General features: G+C 37.0%; 3 protein-coding genes across 6 annotated transcripts in view; all 3 read left to right on the top strand.

Moving 5' to 3' along the window:
* Positions 1–8,909, top strand: part of LOC137391915 (protein DENND6A-like) — a 34,259-nt gene extending 25,350 nt beyond the window's left edge. For 2 of the 4 annotated variants that reach the window (XM_068078472.1, XM_068078473.1), the window contains 5 exons: positions 2,321–2,410; positions 3,503–3,556; positions 4,449–4,552; positions 5,867–6,044; positions 8,427–8,909. In XM_068078472.1, coding sequence (XP_067934573.1) covers positions 2,321–2,410; positions 3,503–3,556; positions 4,449–4,552; positions 5,867–6,044; positions 8,427–8,561 — 561 coding nt within the window. In that variant the 3' untranslated portion in view covers positions 8,562–8,909. Of the gene's footprint in view, positions 1–2,320; positions 2,691–3,502; positions 3,557–4,448; positions 4,553–5,866; positions 6,045–8,426 lie in introns of those variants that run through there. The other 2 variants (XR_010978186.1, XR_010978187.1) reach the window with 1 other exon arrangement.
* Positions 8,910–13,252: 4,343 nt separating this feature from the next.
* On the top strand, positions 13,253–14,596 carry LOC137390382 (uncharacterized). The gene has a single exon (XM_068076714.1). It carries the CDS (start codon positions 13,253–13,255, stop codon positions 14,594–14,596), a length of 1,344 nt encoding a protein of 447 aa, XP_067932815.1.
* Positions 14,597–14,703: 107 nt separating this feature from the next.
* LOC137390383 (uncharacterized) lies at positions 14,704–22,212 on the top strand. Its single transcript, XM_068076715.1, has 8 exons — positions 14,704–14,726; positions 16,376–16,521; positions 17,412–17,510; positions 18,126–18,274; positions 19,959–20,157; positions 20,575–20,771; positions 20,970–21,114; positions 21,916–22,212. Exons 1-8 carry the CDS (start codon positions 14,704–14,706, stop codon positions 22,008–22,010), a joined length of 1,053 nt encoding a protein of 350 aa, XP_067932816.1. The 3' UTR covers positions 22,011–22,212.
* Positions 22,213–22,292: the final 80 nt, after the last annotated feature.

Below are 22,292 nucleotides of genomic sequence, written 5' to 3' on the forward strand. Positions count from 1 at the left end.
ATTGTAGAGAGGTTGTTGTATTCTCTATATATTAATAGTAGTTATCTATAGGAATCCCTATCACAAGTAAACTATAGTCATATTGTAGAGAGGTTGTTGTATTCTCTATATATTAATAGTAGTTATCTATAGGAATCCCTATCACAAGTAAACTATAGTCATATTGTAGAGAGGTTGTTGTATTCTCTATATATTAATAGTAGTTATCTATAGGAATCCCTATCACAAGTAAACTATAGTCATATTGTAGAGAGGTTGTTGTATTCTCTATATATTAATAGTAGTTATCTATAGGAATCCCTATCACAAGTAAACTATAGTCATATTGTAGAGAGGTTGTTGTATTCTCTATATATTAGTAGTAGTTATTTATAGGAATCCCTATCACAAGTAAACTATAGTCATATTGTAGAGAGGTTGTTGTATTCTCTATATATTAGTAGTAGTTATTTATAGGAATCCCTATCACAAGTAAACTATAGTCATATTGTAGAGAGGTTGTTGTATTCTCTATATATTAGTAGTAGTTATCTATAGGAATCCCTATCACAAGTAAACTATAGTCATATTGTAGAGAGGTTGTTGTATTCTCTATATATTAATAGTAGTTATCTATAGGAATCCCTATCACAAGTAAACTATAGTCATATTGTAGAGAGGTTGTTGTATTCTCTATATATTAATAGTAGTTATTTATAGGAATCCCTATCACAAGTAAACTATAGTCATATTGTAGAGAGGTTGTTGTATTCTCTATATATTAATAGTAGTTATCTATAGGAATCCCTATCACAAGTAAACTATAGTCATATTGTAGAGAGGTTGTTGTATTCTCTATATATTAATAGTAGTTATTTATAGGAATCCCTATCACAAGTAAACTATAGTCATATTGTAGAGAGGTTGTTGTATTCTCTATATATTAATAGTAGTTATCTATAGGAATCCCTATCACAAGTAAACTATAGTCATATTGTAGAGAGGTTGTTGTATTCTCTATATATTAATAGTAGTTATCTATAGGAATCCCTATCACAAGTAAACTATAGTCATATTGTAGAGAGGTTGTTGTATTCTCTATATATTAATAGTAGTTATTTATAGGAATCCCTATCACAAGTAAACTATAGTCATATTGTAGAGAGGTTGTTGTATTCTCTATATATTAATAGTAGTTATCTATAGGAATCCCTATCACAAGTAAACTATAGTCATATTGTAGAGAGGTTGTTGTATTCTCTATATATTAATAGTAGTTATTTATAGGAATCCCTATCACAAGTAAACTATAGTCATATTGTAGAGAGGTTGTTGTATTCTCTATATATTAATAGTAGTTATCTATAGGAATCCCTATCACAAGTAAACTATAGTCATATTGTAGAGAGGTTGTTGTGTTCTCTATATATTAGTAGTATTGTATACTCTATGCATTAGTAGTATTTTTTTGACAAGTTTAAGATATTCAGCATTATAGTTTTCTGAGTTCAATTCAGAGTAATTTCTTGCATAGACAGAGCACAGAGTTTTAAAGGTAAATATATTATCAAATTTTGCTGAAACCTAGAAATCATCTGCCTTTGATATACATGTATATATATATTAGTTAATGTCAGATTGTTGTTTTACTGATTACCTGACTGATGTATTAATCTAAATTTGATTCATGCTAGGGTGTTCCGATTCACATATTCAACTTGCATTCTCTTTTCTGTCGACAGTGCATTTTAATCCCCTTTGTCGCTGTATACCTGCAGTTTAGTTGATATTCAACTTCAGTCTTTCTGCATGGCGTTAATTAGTCATTGTTTGTTATGTTTGGATTGGCTAGTATTGCATGCTCGTTTCTATTGACATATCATAAGTGTTGTTGCTGCTGTGCCAACTCTATTGGGAAACACGACGTGTATATAACAATCTCTCCAATGTATATATAGAGAGCTTTTTAACAAATTACTTGACCTCCTAAGCAAGTATATGTAGCTTGAATCGACTTTATATCTGTCCAGCTAATATCTCATATTTTCATAGTATATACACTGAGGGATCACTGCAGTCATAGTCCTTATATGGCAGCCAGGTGCCTTGTATGACAATTAACCCTTCCGCTTAATGCCATCTCTTCTATTCACATTCTTCATTAGTCTCTCTCATATCTGTTGCGACTTCTAGATTTCTACTAATGGGATTCATCCTACCTTGCAGGATTACCACTCTTTTTCTTATGGGCTGAAATTCATTTAAAAGATAAGAGAAAGTAGCTCAACTGCTGGTTTGTGTCTGAGGGTGAAAATGTTTTCATAAATATGCTTTTCTTCAGGGAGAGTCGAGTAACAGGCCGATAGAAGTGCAGAACTTAATGCTTAAGAGGTTCTTTGTTGAGCTTACTCACACGTTCATGGTGCCTCTGGTATGTACACATGTTCATGGTGCCTCTGGTATGTACACACGTTCATGGTGCCTTTGGTATGTACACATGTTCATGGTGCCTCTGGTATGTACACACGTTCATGGTGCCTCTGGTATGTACACACGTTCATGGTGCCTCTTGTATGTACACACATTCATGGTGCCTCTGGTATGTACACACGTTCATGGTGCCTCTGGTATGTACACATGTTCATGGTGCCTCTGGTATGTACACACAGTCATGGTGCCTCTGGTATGTACACACGTTCATGGTGCCTCTGGTATGTACACATATTCATGGTGCCTCTTGTATGTACACACATTCATGGTGCCTCTGGTATGTACACATATTCATGGTGCCTGTGGTATGTACACATATTCATGGTGCCTTTGGTGTGTAAACTTATTCATGGTGCCTCTGGTATGTATACTTTTTCATGTTGCCTCTGGTATGTACACATATTCATAGTGCCTCTGGTATGTACACATATTCACGGGACCTTTGATATGTACACATATTCATGGGACCTCTTGTACGCACACTGATGCATGTTGCCTTTGGTATGTACACTTATTAATGGTACCTCTGGTATGTATACTTATTAATGGTACCTCTGGTATGTACACATATTCATGGGGCTTTTGGTATGTACAACTGTATTCATGGTATCTGTAGTATGTACACTATACTCATGATGTGTTTGGTATGTGTACTACATTCATGGTGTCTCAGGCCCATCCACTTAGCTCATAGCGTGTTTAGTAGGTGTATGGAGTGCATTGTGTCTCAGATATAAAAACATTGGTAAACATTTGGTTCGTACACTTAAAGCATAAAATCTTTGGTATTTATTCTAATTGACAGAATTTCTGGCATTTTTCAACTCAGACGTTTCATTATATACATAACCATCTATGGTTGTGCTTTGTTCGCTTACTATAATTATTCTGTATTATATTGTATCATATGAAACACAGTATTCATTTCTTTGTTAGCAATACTGTTCTGAAGAGACTAATTAGTACCTAGAACATTCTACTATTGTTATTAATTTTGCTGGTATTTGGTATTTATCGTTGAAAGGTTTTGCAGGAGAGATACGTAGCTGGTCTGATGCCTCTTCTTAGGAACATCAATCCTCATAAGGTACCTTCTGTACTCTTTTTCTATTTTGCATATTACACTTATGAATGAGATACGTTGCATCTATGGCTGGGAGTACGCCACCTCTATGAAAGCAAGGGCGAAAGTTTTTGTGTTACATATACACTATGATAAAAGAATTGTTACATGTGGTCTACGTTGAATATACGGCTGCCATAATGTTGTGATTACAACTGATGATAATATGATATTATGATATATGAGACACGTATGATTTGTTTATGGCTGAGTTATATTACATCTATGACAAACATTATACTACGCACATGACAAGGAATATTTACATCTATTACAGATACTTGTTACATTGATAAGAGGGTGTGCGGGTTACATCTATGATAGGAGAGAAGTTACATTTATCACAGGGAATGTATTATATTGGAAAATGCTACATTTATAACAGGGTCCGTTTGCTTGCGTGGATGTCTCTGCCATATTTGTAACAGTATTGTTATATTTACACTGTATGACAGTATTGTTGTATCTGTGACAGCATTGTTATATCCATGGCAGTATTGGTACATCTATGACAGTATTGTTATATCTATGACAGCATTGTTATATCCATGGCAGTATTGGTACATCTATGACAGTATTGGTACATCTATGACAGTATTGGTACAACTATGACAGTATTGTTTTATCTATGACAGTATTGGTGCATCTATGACAGAATTGTTTTATATATGACAGGAGTGGTGTATTTATCATGGGATTTTTATATCTATGACAGTATTGTTATATCTATAACAGTATTGGTACATCTATGACATAATTATTATATCTATGATAGCAGTGATGTGTTTATCATAGGGATTGTTATATCCATGATAAGGATTTTTGTATCTTTGAAAATAATGTTAGTTTATAACAGGGAACTCCGATGCTGGGCAGTTTCAATACAGAGGACTTCATACAGACACTCGATTCCTCCATCATGGCTACAGGCATAAAGGGTGACTGGGCAGGCCTCTACAGGTGTGTTGTACCCTGTGACCTCATCAGTGTATAAACAAAGTCTTCACTAATGTTGTGTACTGCTCCTCTAAAACTCACTCCTTGGTGCAGTATGTTGAATACAAAGGTTGGCCGATTACTTCTATGCAGGAAATGAAGCTATTTTTGTATAAGTGGTTTGAATTTCATTGATTATATGTCTTTTCAGTTCCAGTGCATACCCATGTGCATATGTGGTCCTCGTGACAGTCGATGATGCGTAATGGAGTGCTTTTATTATTGATGGCTCTTTCGTGATAACTTTCATTTTAGCGTGCATTAGCTAGCCTAGCTTTCACATGAGCCAGTTCAATAAATACACAGCTCTGCTGCTATAAACAGACCTAAGGCTACGGATAAGTGACCTTGTCGAATAATGCAATGTCAGTGCTACAAGGTGATAGGACACACTTAATTGATGCAAATTTATTTTGAAATGTTTGTATGCGAATCCCTTAAAATAATTGAAACATTCTTCTGAGATTGGGCCATTGAATTTGATTTTTAGCACTCTTAAATTCAGTATCTTATGCCAAAACATTTCATCCGTGCTGATAGCCTTTGATGGATGTTTTGCAAACACCGCACATCAAAATTTTTTAAAGATTCAAGTTGGTATTTTAGCTTGCTGTTGCCAATTGCATTGATCACAGTTCTATTATTTGGGAAAAAAATTATATATATTATTTTACCTGATGGTCTTAACGTGTCTATTTGGATTCTATTTGGTTTTATGTAGAATTAGTTTATCTTGGTCAATGACCTCAATATACATTGTCACTTGCACTCCATCATATTCTCGCTTTTACATGCCAACTATGAAATGTGTATCATTATAATATGCGCGCCATGACTTGTGCATCATGATATGACCATCATGGCATGCACACCAAGGCATTGCACACTGTGGCATGAATACCCTGACATGCAGCAGTGGTATGCTTAACATAATATCTCTATCATAGCATGTAGAATTATGCAGTTTTTGTGGAGTACGCTGTAATCACATGAACTAATCATGCACTGCGCATGCTGCACACAAAGTCAGTCTGAGTTAATGTTTTAAACATTGCATGGTTGCTTCCATTATTGTATGATTGGGATATCGAGTAATATATCGTTTCATTTGAAGAATGAAATGGTATGTTACTCAGTATGATACGTTACTCTGTATAGTTTCATTCGTTTGAAGAAAGAGGATATAATTTTCGATACACTTTCTTTTGGAAATCCTTAAATACTAGCCTGCTGACTGATAGTTGAGAAGAATTGTTAGTTGTAGTTTTGAATTTGTAGGAGGTTCTGTCAGTCAGCTAACTTCCAAGGATGGTATAACCAGAAGAGACTCGAGGCCAACGGCAGGCTTCAGCAACTGCATGTGCAAGCTCTCTGTGACATGGACTGGCTAGAGTGGGCGAACGGCAAACAGGAAGTGGAAGTAGTCGATCTGCTTCTCAGAATGAATGATAAACTGGTATGAGTGATTATGGAATACTTAAAGTTCTGAATGGATGTGCGCTGACGATATGGCGAGAGGGGTATATGGTGGGTAGAGGTTATACCGGGAGAGGTAATATTGTAGGTAGTGATACCGGGAAGGGGAAATACCGTGAAAGGAGTAATTTTGAAAGGAGGATATGATATCATAAGTGGGGGTAGATATTGGATACACAGAGAGTAGGCGTAGCGTGAGAGCAGCCGTGGCCTATGAAAGGGGGATATGATATCATGAGAGGGAGTAGATATTAGACACACAGAGAGTAGGAGTAGCGTGAGGGCAGCCGTGGCCTAATGGTCTAGATCGTCTGACCTGCAAACAACAGGTTGGGGTTCGATTCCCAAAAAAGCTTACTGATGTCCAACTTAATTGTGATGACCAACCCTAAATGCCCAACCAATGACAACCAACCCTAAATTGTTATCTGCAACTGTGTATGTCTCCAGCCATTGAGGTTCTTTCATTGGACTAAGATATGTTCAGCTAAATTCACAGAGATATTGTTTGTGTGACAATGATCTTAAAACATGTACAGCCTTTGCAGTAGGCTAAGCAGATGCATCAGATACTGCACTCGAATATCGGTGAATCGGTTATAGACTGCTTACATCCGCAGTGTGATAGGAAATGCCATAAGAGAAATAGTATTGGAAAGAAGAAAAAAGATGATATTGTGCAAATTAGTGGAGGAGGTTAAAGAATTGAGAAGTTGGTACCGAGAGCTGGTGGAGGTTAGAGGATGTCTGAATACTGAGAGAATCGTAATAGTTTGAGATGTTTAGCAGGTTTGAGGTTACTTATTCCTCGAGGATTATTCTTCTCTTTTTGGGATAAAAATAATCGCCTATACGCTTGTCTCTTGGCACTATTGTAAAATCAATATACGCTTCTGCCATTTGTAGTATCCCCATTTTGGGTTAACAGTTGTTCTATCTGGAAACAAGCAAGTTTGGGTTTCCTTTGTAAGTCTAGCTGGTGTGTCCTCACAGCCTTTTCGTGACTCAAAGCATTAAGCACCATTCGTAGTATTTCGCTATAAAAAACTAATTATGTGGATATAGTTAGTGACGTTTGACGATCAGATTCTTGTCGGTGATATCATAATATCTCTCATGTCTCTCCGCTCACCCCTCTGGTTTAGCTCACTTGCCCTATTAGGGCTCTATTGTCATTTGGGATAACCTCTCATTTAGCCTTTGTCTGGAGTACAAACGTCCCTCTCAGTGTTAGGAATGCAACTCATTCAGCTATTTGATCGTGGGTTTTCTTCTTTTGTCAAACATTTGTGTTTTCGAGTGTGTTCCTCTTGCTATCAAAGCATATGCGTGGCTTTTGTTGGGGCTGTTTGTGTTTTCTGGCTAACAAAGTGTCGAACAACTGCAGAGTCTGGAATGACTCCGCCCGACCCCCTTAAGTAGTTGCGGTCTAGTAACTTTCATTTACTTTGTGCATGCTCTAGTTGCTCGCTCTTGACGTGGCTAGCGCGTACTTCACGCTAGGCTATACAGACTACAATAAGATAGCCCAATTGGCTAGCATATTTTATAAAGACGAGACATAAGTGTAGATCAAAGTGAGCGATGCTGATGCGAAGTCGGATTAGTTAGGTAATTGTTGAAGTCTATCAGCTGCGACATCCTTTGCTCAAAGATGATGGTCAATTTGAGTGGCTGACGCAAACTGATAATCTTTTATTCATGTTCAAATACTTTCAACAAAAGAATAAATTCACAAAAGCTTTTCAGATGTTTTAATAGCTTGAGTCACCGACTGGCACATCTTAGCACAAAATTGTCACCCATTTTACAACTGAAGAGTGTTTTAGCCTTAGCTTTTACGATCCACCGTTGATCCCTCCTGAGTGTTATTAAGCATTACAAAGGTTAGAGTTTGCGGTCTAGGTATCTGCTGGTGGCTTTCCTTGTCCGGGCAGCAACACAAAGGCCTTTCACAACGCTCATATCTCTCTCCTCTGATTCGCTGTCTTCATTTACTTCTGCTTCCTTTACTTTTTGTTTTTAGCCTTAGCTCTTCGGTCAATGCAGGGTGCCAACTGAGTTCCCTTGTCATGTCTCATCTGTAATCAAGCCTACAGCTTTATAAAACTATTTACCTCAATTATATGTGCTAATGAACATAAAATGAATTAAAAAACATAAAATAAACCTTTTAGTAGATTCTGTCAGTCAGACAGTATTCCTAAATGAAACTTTTATTCTCATCAAGACTCCTAATTGAACTTTTCTTTCATATTCTTGCACTTACATTTCATATTGTTTGACTGTTTGCCGGTACAGATGTCTATACAAATCAGTTGGATGACTTGAAGCGGTATAAACATATTTCTCCTATTTGTAGCTGATGCTGTCTGATACGCAAGCTGCCGGCAGCGAAGCAAGCTACAAGGAAGTGCTGGAGCAGCATATGAAGAATATTATTTCTACTTTACCAGAAGACCTCTGCTCTGTTTTAAGCACTTTCAAGCCACCTTAATAGACAGCAGAAATTGCAAATTTCTGTAAATGCTTCTCTTTTACTACCGCAATTATTTCATATCAACTTTTTATCATTCTTTAAGCAATATAAAGAGCTGCCATATGTCTTATTTTCAGAAAATCACGAATATTTTAATTTTTTTGGTTATTGTATAGTTTGCAATCAATTCTTTATGCCTTCATAAATTGTCACGATTTTGCGAAAGTTGTGAAGTTTTTGAACAAATGTATTTTGGGCTGCAATTGTTACACTTTGCATAAATGCAATTGTCAAATCGATTGACTATAAACATAGTGACTAATTTTTTATATGGAAAAATATAATATTATGGAGGAAATACACTTTGGTATGATCAGGCTATGTGCTTTACCTTGATATGAACAGTTTACATAATGGTATGTACTGGATGCATATCATTATGAATAGGTCAGGTATTTGGTTAAACAACGTACATAGCGGGGCGGTTTGGATAGCTATAGACATTGCCAGGCTTGGGATTAGTATGGATAGTGTATGTTCTGATTTAGACTAGACATTAGAATCGGTAGGCGCGTATTGGTTTAGACATTGCATACAGTGATGTGGCTTACATACATATTGAAACTGGAAGGTTGTGTATTGGTTTAGAGAGTGTGCGTGGTAGTAAGGGCTAGTTACATATTCATATGTACGGGCTCTTATTAGCATGAACAGCATATATACCAATATATACTAGAAACATCAATATTGGCAAGCTGTAAAAATGCTCGACGCACTGGAACTAGTGCATCAGATGGATAAGGGTTCTAACACATCGAAACAAGCGTAGAGCGTTCGATCCAAGTAGGAGCAACAGGAAATTGATACTTAGGCAAAAATTTGGTCGTTTTTCAGCATAGATTTGATATGAAGTTGAATTCTTTCAAGTTAAACCAAATTATGTAGAAATCTACCTGTGAATGCATTCAGATGTTGAATGCATTCAGATGTTGAATGCATTCAGATGCATTCATCCTGAGTGGCAATTCTGATAGCCCCTTTGTGTCAAAAACCTTATTGATATGACAAATATTTGGCTTATACCCTTCTCAACATTCCCATGTGAAATGTGTAATAACCCCCTCCCCTTCTTGTCACAATTGGTCGGTTTGCCCTTTGCTCCCAACTATACAATTTAAGGTGGAGCTCTAGCCGCTGCATAAAAGCCTCTCTATTACCTTGTGTCTCCAGCTTTGCCTCATTATTCCGTAGCTACATTTTTGATTGGTCAATTGAAGCCAACCATTGTCAAGCTTTGTTTGTATTCTAGTAAAATGCACACACAATAGCAGGCGCTAGAAAAGAAAGCGCCAGCGAATTCAAATCATTCTGCTGTCACCGGCTCCCTGTTCAATTGTTCACAACATGCTTCTCTTTATTCTTTTCACCATTTCATGCAGTAAGTATCTACCGCTTACTTCCCTTTGGTTTCTTGTTAGCTGTTTTATCGCAAGCTAGTTGATAGCAGAACTTATACGTAGATCATGGAGTGCAATGTAATTTACCTAGTCAAAACTTCAACAAGTTGCACAATGTTTCACAAGAGACAGGAATGGGCTGTAGTAAATCTGATCCGTTGTTTTTTAACTATGACAATAAATCGAGTTTGAAAATAATTCTTTTTTTAATCGGTCGGAGCTACACGCTCACTTGTGTGAGCGTGTAGCTTAGACTCACTCATCTTTTGACTGTAGTCTTGCAAAGTCAGCTGGCTACTACCAGAGTTTTTAGCTTACTGGCATGCAGATGGCTACAACAGCGATGACAATATTTGGTTGATGAATAGTACAGAGGCGGATTACTAGCTAGCAACGACAGCTCTTCGTATGACTAAGTGTGAGACCTATTAGCGTGTTATTGATTTTATATTATCGTTTAGAGGAATACATTACTTCAAGAGTCCGGCAGGCAAAGGCAGGTGTTTGGGTTTAAAAGACGCCATGCTTATGGCAGTCATCTGTGAAGTTTACAAAAACTAAAATATTTGAATGAGGAAAAAAGCTTTTGGCACTATTCCTACCCATACTAATGGTGCTTCTCATGAAAACTTGCTTAAAAAACACCACTTTAATCAAAAGAAAGTACATATTTGTTCGTTAACTTGCACTATCCAGGTTTAACGCGAAGTCTTATCAGATCAGCAACCAAAATATTTCTTGTGCATTGATCTACACAACAGCAATTGTATTTACTTACATCACTGAAAAGACATTTAAACCATCTGATGCTTGGGTAGATAGATTTGTTACATAATTTATGTTCCTACTTTTGGCAATAATGCCTATTGTGTGAGAGCAGTGGCTCTTTTGTAACCCCAATGCTCACTGGTACATGACTGTGGAGATGGATTGATATGCATCTAGTCAACTATGACTGGTGGATTTGGACCATCAGTCAGACATTGTAGGATGTGTCATTTATTAACTTGAGGTGACAACAAAACAAGCACACAAGAGAGCAGCTGCTATTAGATGAGCCCAACGCAATCAGAAATGATAAAATGTCGGCATGTGGAATTATAAAATGAAGATATTTTCTGTTCAGGCTCTCAATATCATACCTCTTTTTAACATTTCTCGAAAGTCAACTAGTTGGTCACGCTTAGTTCCAGGTTTCGTCCAAAATACTTTTCTAACAAAATCATTTTTGACATACCGGTATTGCGAAATATGATTGGTTAATGCAACGATAAATTTGATTGGCCTATTGTCAGTTTCCCAATTTTTGTCATTCGATGTTAGACCGCAAATATTTTAAGTGGTCTCAACTTTGCCCATAACAATAAGTTATCATAAATGTATCTAAAAGTAGAGTTTTACAAGAACTTGTGAAAATATTGTTTATGTCTCATGAGCAACTAAATCATCACTTGAATCTTTGGATTACGTTTTTTGCTAAAGAGGTCCATACAATCTTTGCTATTACGATCTTTGGCAATACGGCTGTTGAAAAAAATCTGCAAGACCACGACTTATGCATTAGCGTGATATCTGCCTCTATACAGTTATTTTGTTTCAGGTCTCACCTGGGGAGAGAGAGTGATCGAATTTTCTTTAGACCAGGGCACTGGAACCTACAATGTTGCAGAGAGCGTGACATTCCGATGCATTGTTCGAGATGATGAAGGAGTTTCACTAGGGATCCGTCTGAATTGGCAAGTTGGATAGAGCAACGTATAGACTTGCTTTGAAGTTGGATACAATCATCCCAGCTTCATAAAAATTTGATGTACATCATTGCTATATAAACTTGACTACACTAGTTATGGTTTTATCAAGATTGAAAAAATTGAAAAACCGTTTATGGAAAAATTGAGTGTCCGAATGAGCAGATGTTTCCTTCACAAAAATGTTGTAAAAAGTAGGGTTTTCATAACAATAGAGCTGGATGTGTTTTCACATCTGAACTTGTAAGGGGAAAATAACAAAGGTACTTTTTCTGATTTATTAGATAAAGAAAAATAATTGACGTGACATTCATTGCTGGCATCTTTTCAGAATGCAAAAAGGATTGTTCAACATGAGTAGAGTCTGCCAGAGAGATATGAATGATGCAACGCTGTCTCAAGCAGTTTTTAGGTTTGCTTTAGATTTCTCCAGGTTTGCAGACAGGTTTTCTGTCTGCATGGGTGGCAAACAACTGCATATTAACTCTGACTAAATGTAGAATTACAGTTGGTTTTCCCGTTATTTCAAGTAGGCTATGAAACAATTCTTGATGCGAGCAATTTTATCGCTTTTTACTGAACTATGTGAATACTTACCCAACATTATTGCTCTAAAAATCATTCAAGTAACAGATTCTAAATCTATTAATGCCATTAACTGCCTGTGCCAACGTATTAGCACTTGGATAGGAGCCAACCTGGCTTTGCAAGTAGTAGAGAGGCACAAAATTCGACTAGGATGAGATAAAACCATTGAATACTAAATTGCTTTGTTCAAACATGAAGTTTGCAGTTTACAAGCGAGTTACAGGTTTACTTAGCAGTCTGTATCTCAAGTTTGCGCAGAGTGCGTGTTTACACAGACACACTCTTTGTTGGCATATCTAATCTCAAAATTGGACTCTAAAACAAACTGCAAGTACCGACGGATGTACAGTCATGTATTTCTTGTACTTGCATCCGTTTGATTCAGCGAGGAAACAACTGCTCATTCCATGCGAATAGTTTTCATTGACAAAGTTACCTTGTACATAGTAATTTCTTTTCATGAGGGTTTTCACAGTAAAGGATGAATTTACACAAAATTTTAGTAGATTTTATTAGAAAGTATTTGTATTTTTTATCATTCGAGATTGGTTTTGATGTTTGAGGTGATCTGACTGCCAGGATGTTTCAAGATTAAAATCGACAAAACCTGATCACGGTTAAACCTCTCGGAAGAAAAATATATGCAAAGTGATATCATTAGTTGCTATAGTTGATATCGGCTATCACGTTCAAGTTGCAACGTTACTCTATTTTGTCGACCATATTGCAACTAATGATGTCATAGTCGCACTTTCGCTTGATCTGAGTGTTTCGACTGCGATCAAGTTTTGTATATTTCAATCTTAAAACATTCTGGCAGTCAGATCACCTCCAACATCAAAGATAATAATAAATGATAAAAAATACTACTAATTTCTGATAAAATCTACCAAAACTTTGTGCAAGTTTATTGCATATGATCAAGTTTGACACCAGTGTTAATCGGCCACAGTTGATCAGCCCTGACTCCAGTGTTAATCGGCCACAGTTGATCAGCTCTGACACCAGTGTTAATCGTCCACAGTTGATCAGCCCTGACTCCAGTGTTAATCGGCCACAGTTGATCAGCCCTGACACCAGTGTTAATCGGCCACAGTTGGTCAGCTCTGACACCAGTGTTAATCGGCCACAGTTGGTCAGCCCTGACTCCAGTGTTAATCGTCCACAGTTGGTCAGCCCTGACACCAGTGTTAATCGGCCACAGTTGGTCAGCCCTGACTCCAGTGTTAATCGGCCACAGTTGGTCAGCCCTGACACCAGTGTTAATCGGCCACAGTTGGTCAGCCCTGACTCCAGTGTTAATCGGCCACAGTTGGTCAGCCCTGACACCAGTGTTAATCGGCCACAGTTGGTCAGCCCTGACTCCAGTGTTAATCGGCCACAGTTGGTCAGCTCTGACACCAGTGTTAATCGGCCACAGTTGGTCAGCCCTGACACCAGTGTTAATCGGCCACAGTTGGTCAGCCCTGACACCAGTGTTAATCGGCCACAGTTGATCAGCCCTGACACCAGTGTTAATCGGCCACAGTTGGTCAGCCCTGACACCAGTGTTAATCGTCCACAGTTGATCAGCCCTGACACCAGTGTTAATCGGCCACAGTTGGTCAGCCCTGACACCAGTGTTAATCGGCCACAGTTGATCAGCCCTGACACCAGTGTTAATCGGCCACAGTTGGTCAGCCCTGACACCAGTGTTAATCGGCCACAGTTGGTCAGCCCTGACTCCAGTGTTAATCGGCCACAGTTGGTCAGCTCTGACACCAGTGTTAATCGGCCACAGTTGGTCAGCTCTGACACCAGTGTTAATCGGCCACAGTTGGTCAGCCCTGACACCAGTGTTAATCGGCCACAGTTGATCAGCCCTGACACCAGTGTTAATCGGCCACAGTTGGTCAGCCCTGACTCCAGTGTTAATCGGCCACAGTTGGTCAGCCCTGACTCCAGTGTTAATCGGCCACAGTTGGTCAGCCCTGACTCCAGTGTTAATCGGCCACAGTTGGTCAGCCCTGACTCCAGTGTTAATCGGCCACAGTTGGTCAGCCCCGACTCCAGTGTTAATCGGCCACAGTTGGTCAGCCCTGACTCCAGTGTTAATCGGCCACAGTTGGTCAGCCCTGACACCAGTGTTAATCGGCCACAGTTGATCAGCCCTGACACCAGTGTTAATCGGCCACAGTTGATCAGCTCTGACACCAGTGTTAATCGGCCACAGTTGATCAGCTCTGACTCCAGAGAATTGTCATTGTTAATCGGTGAGTAGTAGAGCTGAGAGATGACACATTTTTTATTTGTTAATGCCACCATAAGATCCCTTTGTCACTCTGCTGTATGATCTTTTGAAAGGAAACAAATGTGCTAAAATATTGAATGCCTCTTGATGAAATCTATCGGTAAACTAAGAAATTTTTGGTTTAAAAAAGTCAATGCTAAAATTGGACATAAATATCCAATCATGAATCACGACACAAAATTGTCTACCTTTAATTGAGACACTGTAGCCTCAGCTCTCTGTATTACTCGAATTGACAGACTCACCGAAACCGCCTAAAATAACGAGGGTGCTCATTTAAAAAAGGGCAGAACTAGCGCAAGGCCTCTATGTGTCAACCATTAGAAGAGTTGATTAGAAATTATAGAATATCAAAGAAAATCAATAGTAACTAAATGGGTCAGTGAGTTGTGGCACTTGGAATTGTTGAAAAGCTGCAGAGTGATGAAACGGGTCAAGAGCAACTTGCAAGCACGGTGTTGGAGGAGCGAGTATGATAGATTTTTGATGCATACCAATTTCTAGCATCGACAAACTAATTATTAAATAAATGTTTATAAACGTAAGCAAATTTTGTCAGCAGCCACTGATGCCTCCCTTGCACCCCAGGCTACACCTTACATTAGCCAGTTTCAACAACATGTCGTATTTTAACGTATTATTTTACCTTTTCAAAGATTTAGTCTAAAAATGTTTCACTGATCCCCATTGTAAAAACTCGGATGTACAGTGTTTCCCAGTGTAGATTTTTGCTATTGAAAATATCCGAAGCTTTTACATCGGCGTATTCAAAGGAGTTCCAAGATTTTTCTTCTAAACTCGATCATAACTAGTGCCCTGGCAGCCCGGTGCGCTGTAATAGATCGTCAGGCTTAATAACTCTCTACACAATTATTTTAGTGAGCAGCAAGGTGGTGAGTGGTGCATGTAGTGGAATGCTGGTCTACTGAGTAGAAAGTCTTGAGTTTGAATCTCGTTGAAAGGGAATTTTTTCTAAAGTTATAAGTGTGACTTCCGACAAAAGGAGGAAGGAATACGAGTCTTCTTACACTAGCAATTTTAGTGAGAATGTCATTAGTAAACTAGGTGAGACATAATGTTTGGTAGACGAGTGAGATGAATAATATAAAAACAAAATCTGTGTAAAATTTGTGCTGCATCGTGTACTTTGGTTTTTGTTTATGAAAGATAAATTTACACAAAATTTTAGTAGATTTTATTAAACAGAATAGGCATTTTTTTATTATTATCAATTGTTTTTTATGCTTGGGGTCATCCGACTGCCAAGATATTTATAGACTAAAAATCGACCAAACCTGATCGCTCATAAAACGCTCAGATCAAATAAAAGTGCGATTATGATGTCTACAGCTCTAAAGAGATCAACAGAACAGAGACGTATATTGCTGCGACTTGCTGATGCTTAATAACTATAACAACGATAGTAACGAGTGATGTCATTTCACGCTTATTCTTCTTCTGATTGATTTAACCGCGATCAAGTTTCGTCAATTTTAATCGTAAAATATTTTGGCAGTCAGATCACCTCAAACATAAAGAACAATCGCAAACGATAGAGAAATATTGATACTTTTTGGTAATAACTATTAAAAGTTTATGTAAGTTCATTTTCAAGTGTAGTCAGCTCAACGACAGCAATCACCTGCTACACGAGCGCTTGCAGAAAAATATCATGTGGTCTTTAGTGATACACTCTTGACCAAAGTTACACTAAAAAGAAACAATATCACCTCATGACAAATATTGTAGGTACAAACAACAAGATGGAGAGTTCATTCTGGTTGGAGGAGAAAGTCGACAAGTTGAATCACCATTTCTTGAGACTGGCAGATATAAAGTTGACTGGCAAAGTGAAAGAAGAACTAAGACGGTCACCATGACTCTTGCGATAACAGGTAAAACGTTAAAATGCATAGCAAATGTTCAAATAGTTGTAAAAAGTTGACAAATTTTTTATGCCTCTTGCTTTTGCATTTAGTCACACATTTTAGGAGAAAACACTAGTTAAAATAAATGTCTCTATCTCTTTGAGTATTGTCCTTAAATGATCAGTGAAAAACCTTTTTTCCTAAAGATAAAAGTTTTAAAAAGAGGATGCGGCATCGTAACAAGCTTGTGAATAATAGCTCAGCAAGTTTTACAGTGAGTAAGAATCTGTCTAGATCTGAATAGACGCGAACAAAATTGATGCCAGAAAGTTTGTTAAAAAACCGCAACGAAAAAAGAGCTGCTCTCTTGAATAAAATTCAGCAGTCTCAAAATTTAACTCCAAAACTAGGATTGCTAGTAGCTTATATATGCAACTCCTAGCAGTGCTGACAACTCCTAGCGGCGCTGACAACACTCCTAGCGGCGCTGACAACACTCCTAGTGGCGCTGAAAACTCCTAGCGGCGCTGACAGGTACATGTACGTACAGGTTTCAATTTTTCAATTTGTTGTAGGCCTTAAAAACCAAAAATGTATATTGCGAATTTAAAGTATATCCGTATACTATTCTCATAGTACACTACGTATACTCATAAACGTAACAATAAATTTTTGTTACACCCAATTCAGCAGCATGTATGTATCTTTACCCATAACGCAATTATCCCCAATCTTTATCCCCAAGTGTCCTAATGCACATTTGTGCATAATGTGAGACCAGTGCTGAAACCATATATTAAAAATGAGGGCTTAAAAATGATGACTACTGCTAGTTTTAAAATCTATTTGGATCCTTGACCTGATCAGAATAATCTCTCACACCAATTCCAACAATTGTAAGTTCAATCTATGTTTAGATCTGGAGACAGTAGACGTTGGCAACTACAAGTGTAGTGTGGGATATGATGGTGAGGAAAAGACGGAATCTGAAATTTTGGAAATGCATGTAACACCAAGTAAGTAGATAACTAATAATAATACTATAGATAATATTACTATAATACTTATAATAGACTAATAGATAATAATACTAATAATATAATAATACTATAATATGCACTTTTAACAAGCTTGACAACAGCAGTTAGTATGTTAAGCCTTTCAAGGATGTTTCACACTAACGCCTTGCTGGAGAGTTGCTGGCAGGCAACACTCCAGCAAGTGGCAGGCCATTGCTAAGTGGCTTGGCACATTGCTAATGGAAAATTCCACTAACCTACAATTGTTGCTCAGCTAGGCTATTCTAATAATAGCTATAGCCGGAATGCAGACAGACATACGACATACAGACATAAAACTTATTTTGGGAAATATATATACAGATAGGCTGATCTTATATTAGCATTACCATTTTAATTTTAGTTTTAAGTTTGAATCCTTAAATGCTGCTTTAAGGTAAGTTTATCATGCATAAGTTTGGAAAACTGCTAAGTGTAACATCCTTCTTAAAAGTACCATGCATTACAAAAATCAGTTACTCTTCAAAACACCCAAACAAGCTGAGTAGATTGTTATGCAGGCTTCACTGGTTTCTATAGTAACCAACTTGTCATTTCATCACATTTATCCAGCCTTGCCAGTAGAAGAGCTCAAGTTTGACGTAAAGGCAGATAATTCTGATGGTTCAGTGATGCTGCTGAATGTTCCAACTTGGATCACATGCTCAGCTGCATCAGTCACCAGAAGCAGCGAGCTAAGCTTGGCTATCAAGCTGGAAGATGTGAGTACTTAATGTCCTAGTTTTAACTTTGTGACCTAGTTTCCTTACCTAAAGACGCTGTTTACTAGAAAACTTCGGCATGCATACTCCCACAAAGGAGAATGTTACATTTGCAGATGCACCACTCCAGCAGCATATACTATTATATAATTTAATATAATATTCTATATAATCAGAAATATCGAGTTATGTTGGCAAGCTCAATTTATTTCACTCCTGTAGAAACCTTTGTAAACTGCAGTAACTCAAGCGAGTAAAAAGCATTATCAATTATAGTTCAAAATGAATCTAATCAAAGTCACATTTGTTTTTTCGGCGCACAAGTGTTTGCATACCAGACCATTTCTTTCTCGCAACCAGCATATAATGCTGCTTGTTATCTGTAATAGCTCAAGTTTGTGGCAAACCTAATCTTTTTATTTGAACAGAAATGAATCCTCAGGAAAGTTGAGGCTACCGATTTCACAAAATCTTTGACTTTGTTGGAGAAATTCTAGAACATTTTAAAATAGACAAATAATGATAGACTGGCATAGTTTGAAGCATAAAATGTGATAACAAAAAGTGAATAATTTGTAGCCGATCAAGTTTATCGAAGTTTAATGTTTTCTTAGTGTTTTTTTAGAGATTTTTTGAAGCACCCTGAGTATCAGCTGAGCAATATCACTAATATCTGGTTTCCTTTCATGAAACTGACTTGGTGAATTTTATAGTTTTTCATAACTTCACTAATTTTGATGGAGTTCATGATGTCAAAGAAATTATGCCATAATATACCAAATGTGGCATTGCAATTCATCTTTGCTTTGACTAGATTTATTTCACAATTGCTTACTTATAGTGCTTTTTAATTTTTTAATATGACTTCTTATTGGCATCTTTCAATGCAAAACTAAAAAGACTTGGTACCTTGAAACAAAATTGTTATTTTCTTGTCCTTTTTTAATTTTTGTATATAAGACTGCAAACTTTATTTTGGCTTTCCGTACCAGTTTTAAACTTTTATTGCTGTTAGAACTTTATACATACAGATAATGTTAAAAAGACTTAACAGTTGTTTATTATGAAATTTTATTCACATATACAACATAATTTTATTTGGTAGATAGCTTGACTGGTTTGATTTCATTTCAGCAAATTGACATGAAGAGCCATGTTAAAATTTATTTACAACATAGTCTGCTACTGATATTGCAAATAGGTAGACCTCATGACATAAGTTAGTAACTGTATATTGTTTGATTGGCAGATTGTTAGCTTTAGACTCTAGTCGTCTTGGCATGATAATCTACTTGAATACATGAAATTGTTTTTGTATTCGCTATCTGGACTGTAAACACATCTGAAAATGCATCTTCAAAAGAATGAGAACTCCTACGAAACATGTTTTTTAATGTATAAAAGCACAGTAATAGTTTTATATTTTATATATAGCTTGAGAAGTGGTTTTCTAAAGAACTAATGATGTTTATGCTATGCACAATTTATAAAACATGGTTATTATGTCTTGAATGCATGCATATTGAGATGAGGTATGAGATGTTAAATAAAGAGTGGAGTATAAACTGTGTTAATATGTTAAGCACATCATATCGGCAGAATAAAGTAGTATATATGATTACAAATTAACCCTACTACATCTTATTGATTGGCAAGTTGAACTAAACAGCTATTGGAATTACAGAACACTGACATCACGCAAAGCTTTACTCCTCAGTCAAGGCGGGAATGGATTGGGGAAGATGGACTGAAGATGCCGAAAGTCACATTCAATTTAGAAAGTGAGTGGATGCCTGAACAGCCGGGAGAAGGCAGCATTTCATGTATTTACCAGGACGGAGAAAGACAATTAGCCATACAAACATCGAACTACCGAAGAGATGGTAAGTTCTCAAACAGATATACTGAAGGGTACCTATAACTAACAACTAAATCCTCTGAACTTGATATGAACTTGCATGACATCTTAGAGGAATAGTCAGGCACTTACAGCTGTCCATTATGGTGATTGAATGATAATTGATTGAAATATCAGCAACATCTAAACAATCTGCTAATGCTCAGTAAACTTCAATAGAGAATGCTAACTGTAACAGTTGTGTAACTTAATGCTACTTAATGTAACTTAACGCTAAGTAATGTAACTTAATGCTACCTAATTTAACTTGATTAAATTTAATGCTATTTTGAAAAGCTAGTTTCAGAAAACAAATAAGATACAGATGTGTCAATAGTAGACCATGCTTCCTTAGTCTATGAAAGATGATGCTGAAACAAAATTAATGGTACTCTTTTTGCAGCAACAACATCAATGACTTGCAGCAGCAACCGCTTACAACCAGTAAAATATGATGATCTGAGTATCACCATTAATTGCGAAGTTCACGACTATCCAGGAAGTATGTCCGACTTGAAAGGAACATGGTCATTCCTTTATGAGAATGAACTGGTTCAGCTGGAAGCTGGAAATTCAGAGGCTTTAAGAACAGCTAAACAAGTAAGTCAACCTTGCGGGATTGAACCAAAATAATGCAAATACGTACACATGTTGCGTAATAAAGAGCAATCAATGAATGTCTGCACGAATTAGTTTTTGCACCATTTGTTATGCAACGCAACATCATTCAATATCTAAATGTGTACATCATGCAACACAGAAAACAAACTGGTACAAGATCTCGATACTTTATTGCAGAGTGGTACCACATATACATTGTTTATCTCAAGAGTAACGGATGACATGCTAAAGTATGGCAGTGTATTCAACTATTCTATCGTTGTCACACGAAAAGATAACGGAAAAGAAATTACTAAAGGAAGTTATGGCTTGCGAACAGATAGTAAGTACTGGCTAATCAACAAACAAGTGACAATAACTCTGATGTGTAAGCAATTTCAGATTGTAAAATTTAGGTAAAAGCTATTATTAAGCTTCCTATGGATAAATAATATTACTCTATGCTGAAATTGCTTAGAAAACTTAGAAACTGGACCTTAGTGAATCTCACCCAAACAGTGCTTCTCCATTATTTTCTGCGATGCCACCCCGGACAACAAACATCTCGTGACCCCTTTTCTTGCCTCTAAATACTAACATTTTTCTATAAAATTGTAAGTAAACTTCTGCTTAACATTGTATTTTTAAATAAAGTTGAAGAAAGAAATGCAGACCAACTTACAACAAAGAATAACTTGATTAACTGTAACAGAAAATATACTGCACTCCAAACTTCGACTGCGAGCATGGCATGCATGTTCAGCACAAACAAACCCCCTATTCTAGACCTAACCCTTGGGTGAACACTCTGGCAACTAGAGCGCAACTGCCCCTAATGCTGAGGTGCAATCGGGCTTTATTATAGGACAGTGAAAAAATCGAAATAAAAAGCATGTTTTTTGAGATCAAACGCACCGCTCTTGACGTAGCCATGTGACGCCTAGGTGGGGCAAGAGTTGTCTTCTTTGTCCTGGGGGCGTAGCAGAAAATAATTGATAACCACTGATCTAACATACCACACCGAGCAAGTTCTACCAGTTGTGTGCTCGTTGGAGGTGATATTTACTCATGGCGAATCAATATAACTAAATAAACATACCATATTCAAGAACAATTAAAATAATATTTGTGGTGTATTTTGCAGCGACAAGAAAACTAACCAGCGGAGCAACAAGCAGTTTTAATAGTAATGGTGTAATCCTACTAGGAATGATAATGCTCATCCTTCGTCTCTTATAAGACAACTACAAATCTCAATATTCCAGTGCCATCAAAGACAGGCCAACGAAATGTGGGGACAATCAACAGCGCAGGCTATTCTTGTCCATATTACCTTACATCTAGTACAAGTTTTTTTAATGATTTGCACATTTTTACTCCCATTTATTGTAATTATACAATTATCAGTGTATAATTTTTAATAAATGTATATAGTCACTGATCTATTTAAGAGATAACAAACAGCTAGCTATATTGGCGTTTGTACATGCGCTAATTCTAACATGAAACTTCTTTATCAAA

Source organism: Watersipora subatra, chromosome 3 (assembly GCF_963576615.1).
Source record: "Watersipora subatra chromosome 3, tzWatSuba1.1, whole genome shotgun sequence".
Lineage (NCBI taxonomy): Eukaryota > Metazoa > Bryozoa > Gymnolaemata > Cheilostomatida > Watersiporidae > Watersipora > Watersipora subatra.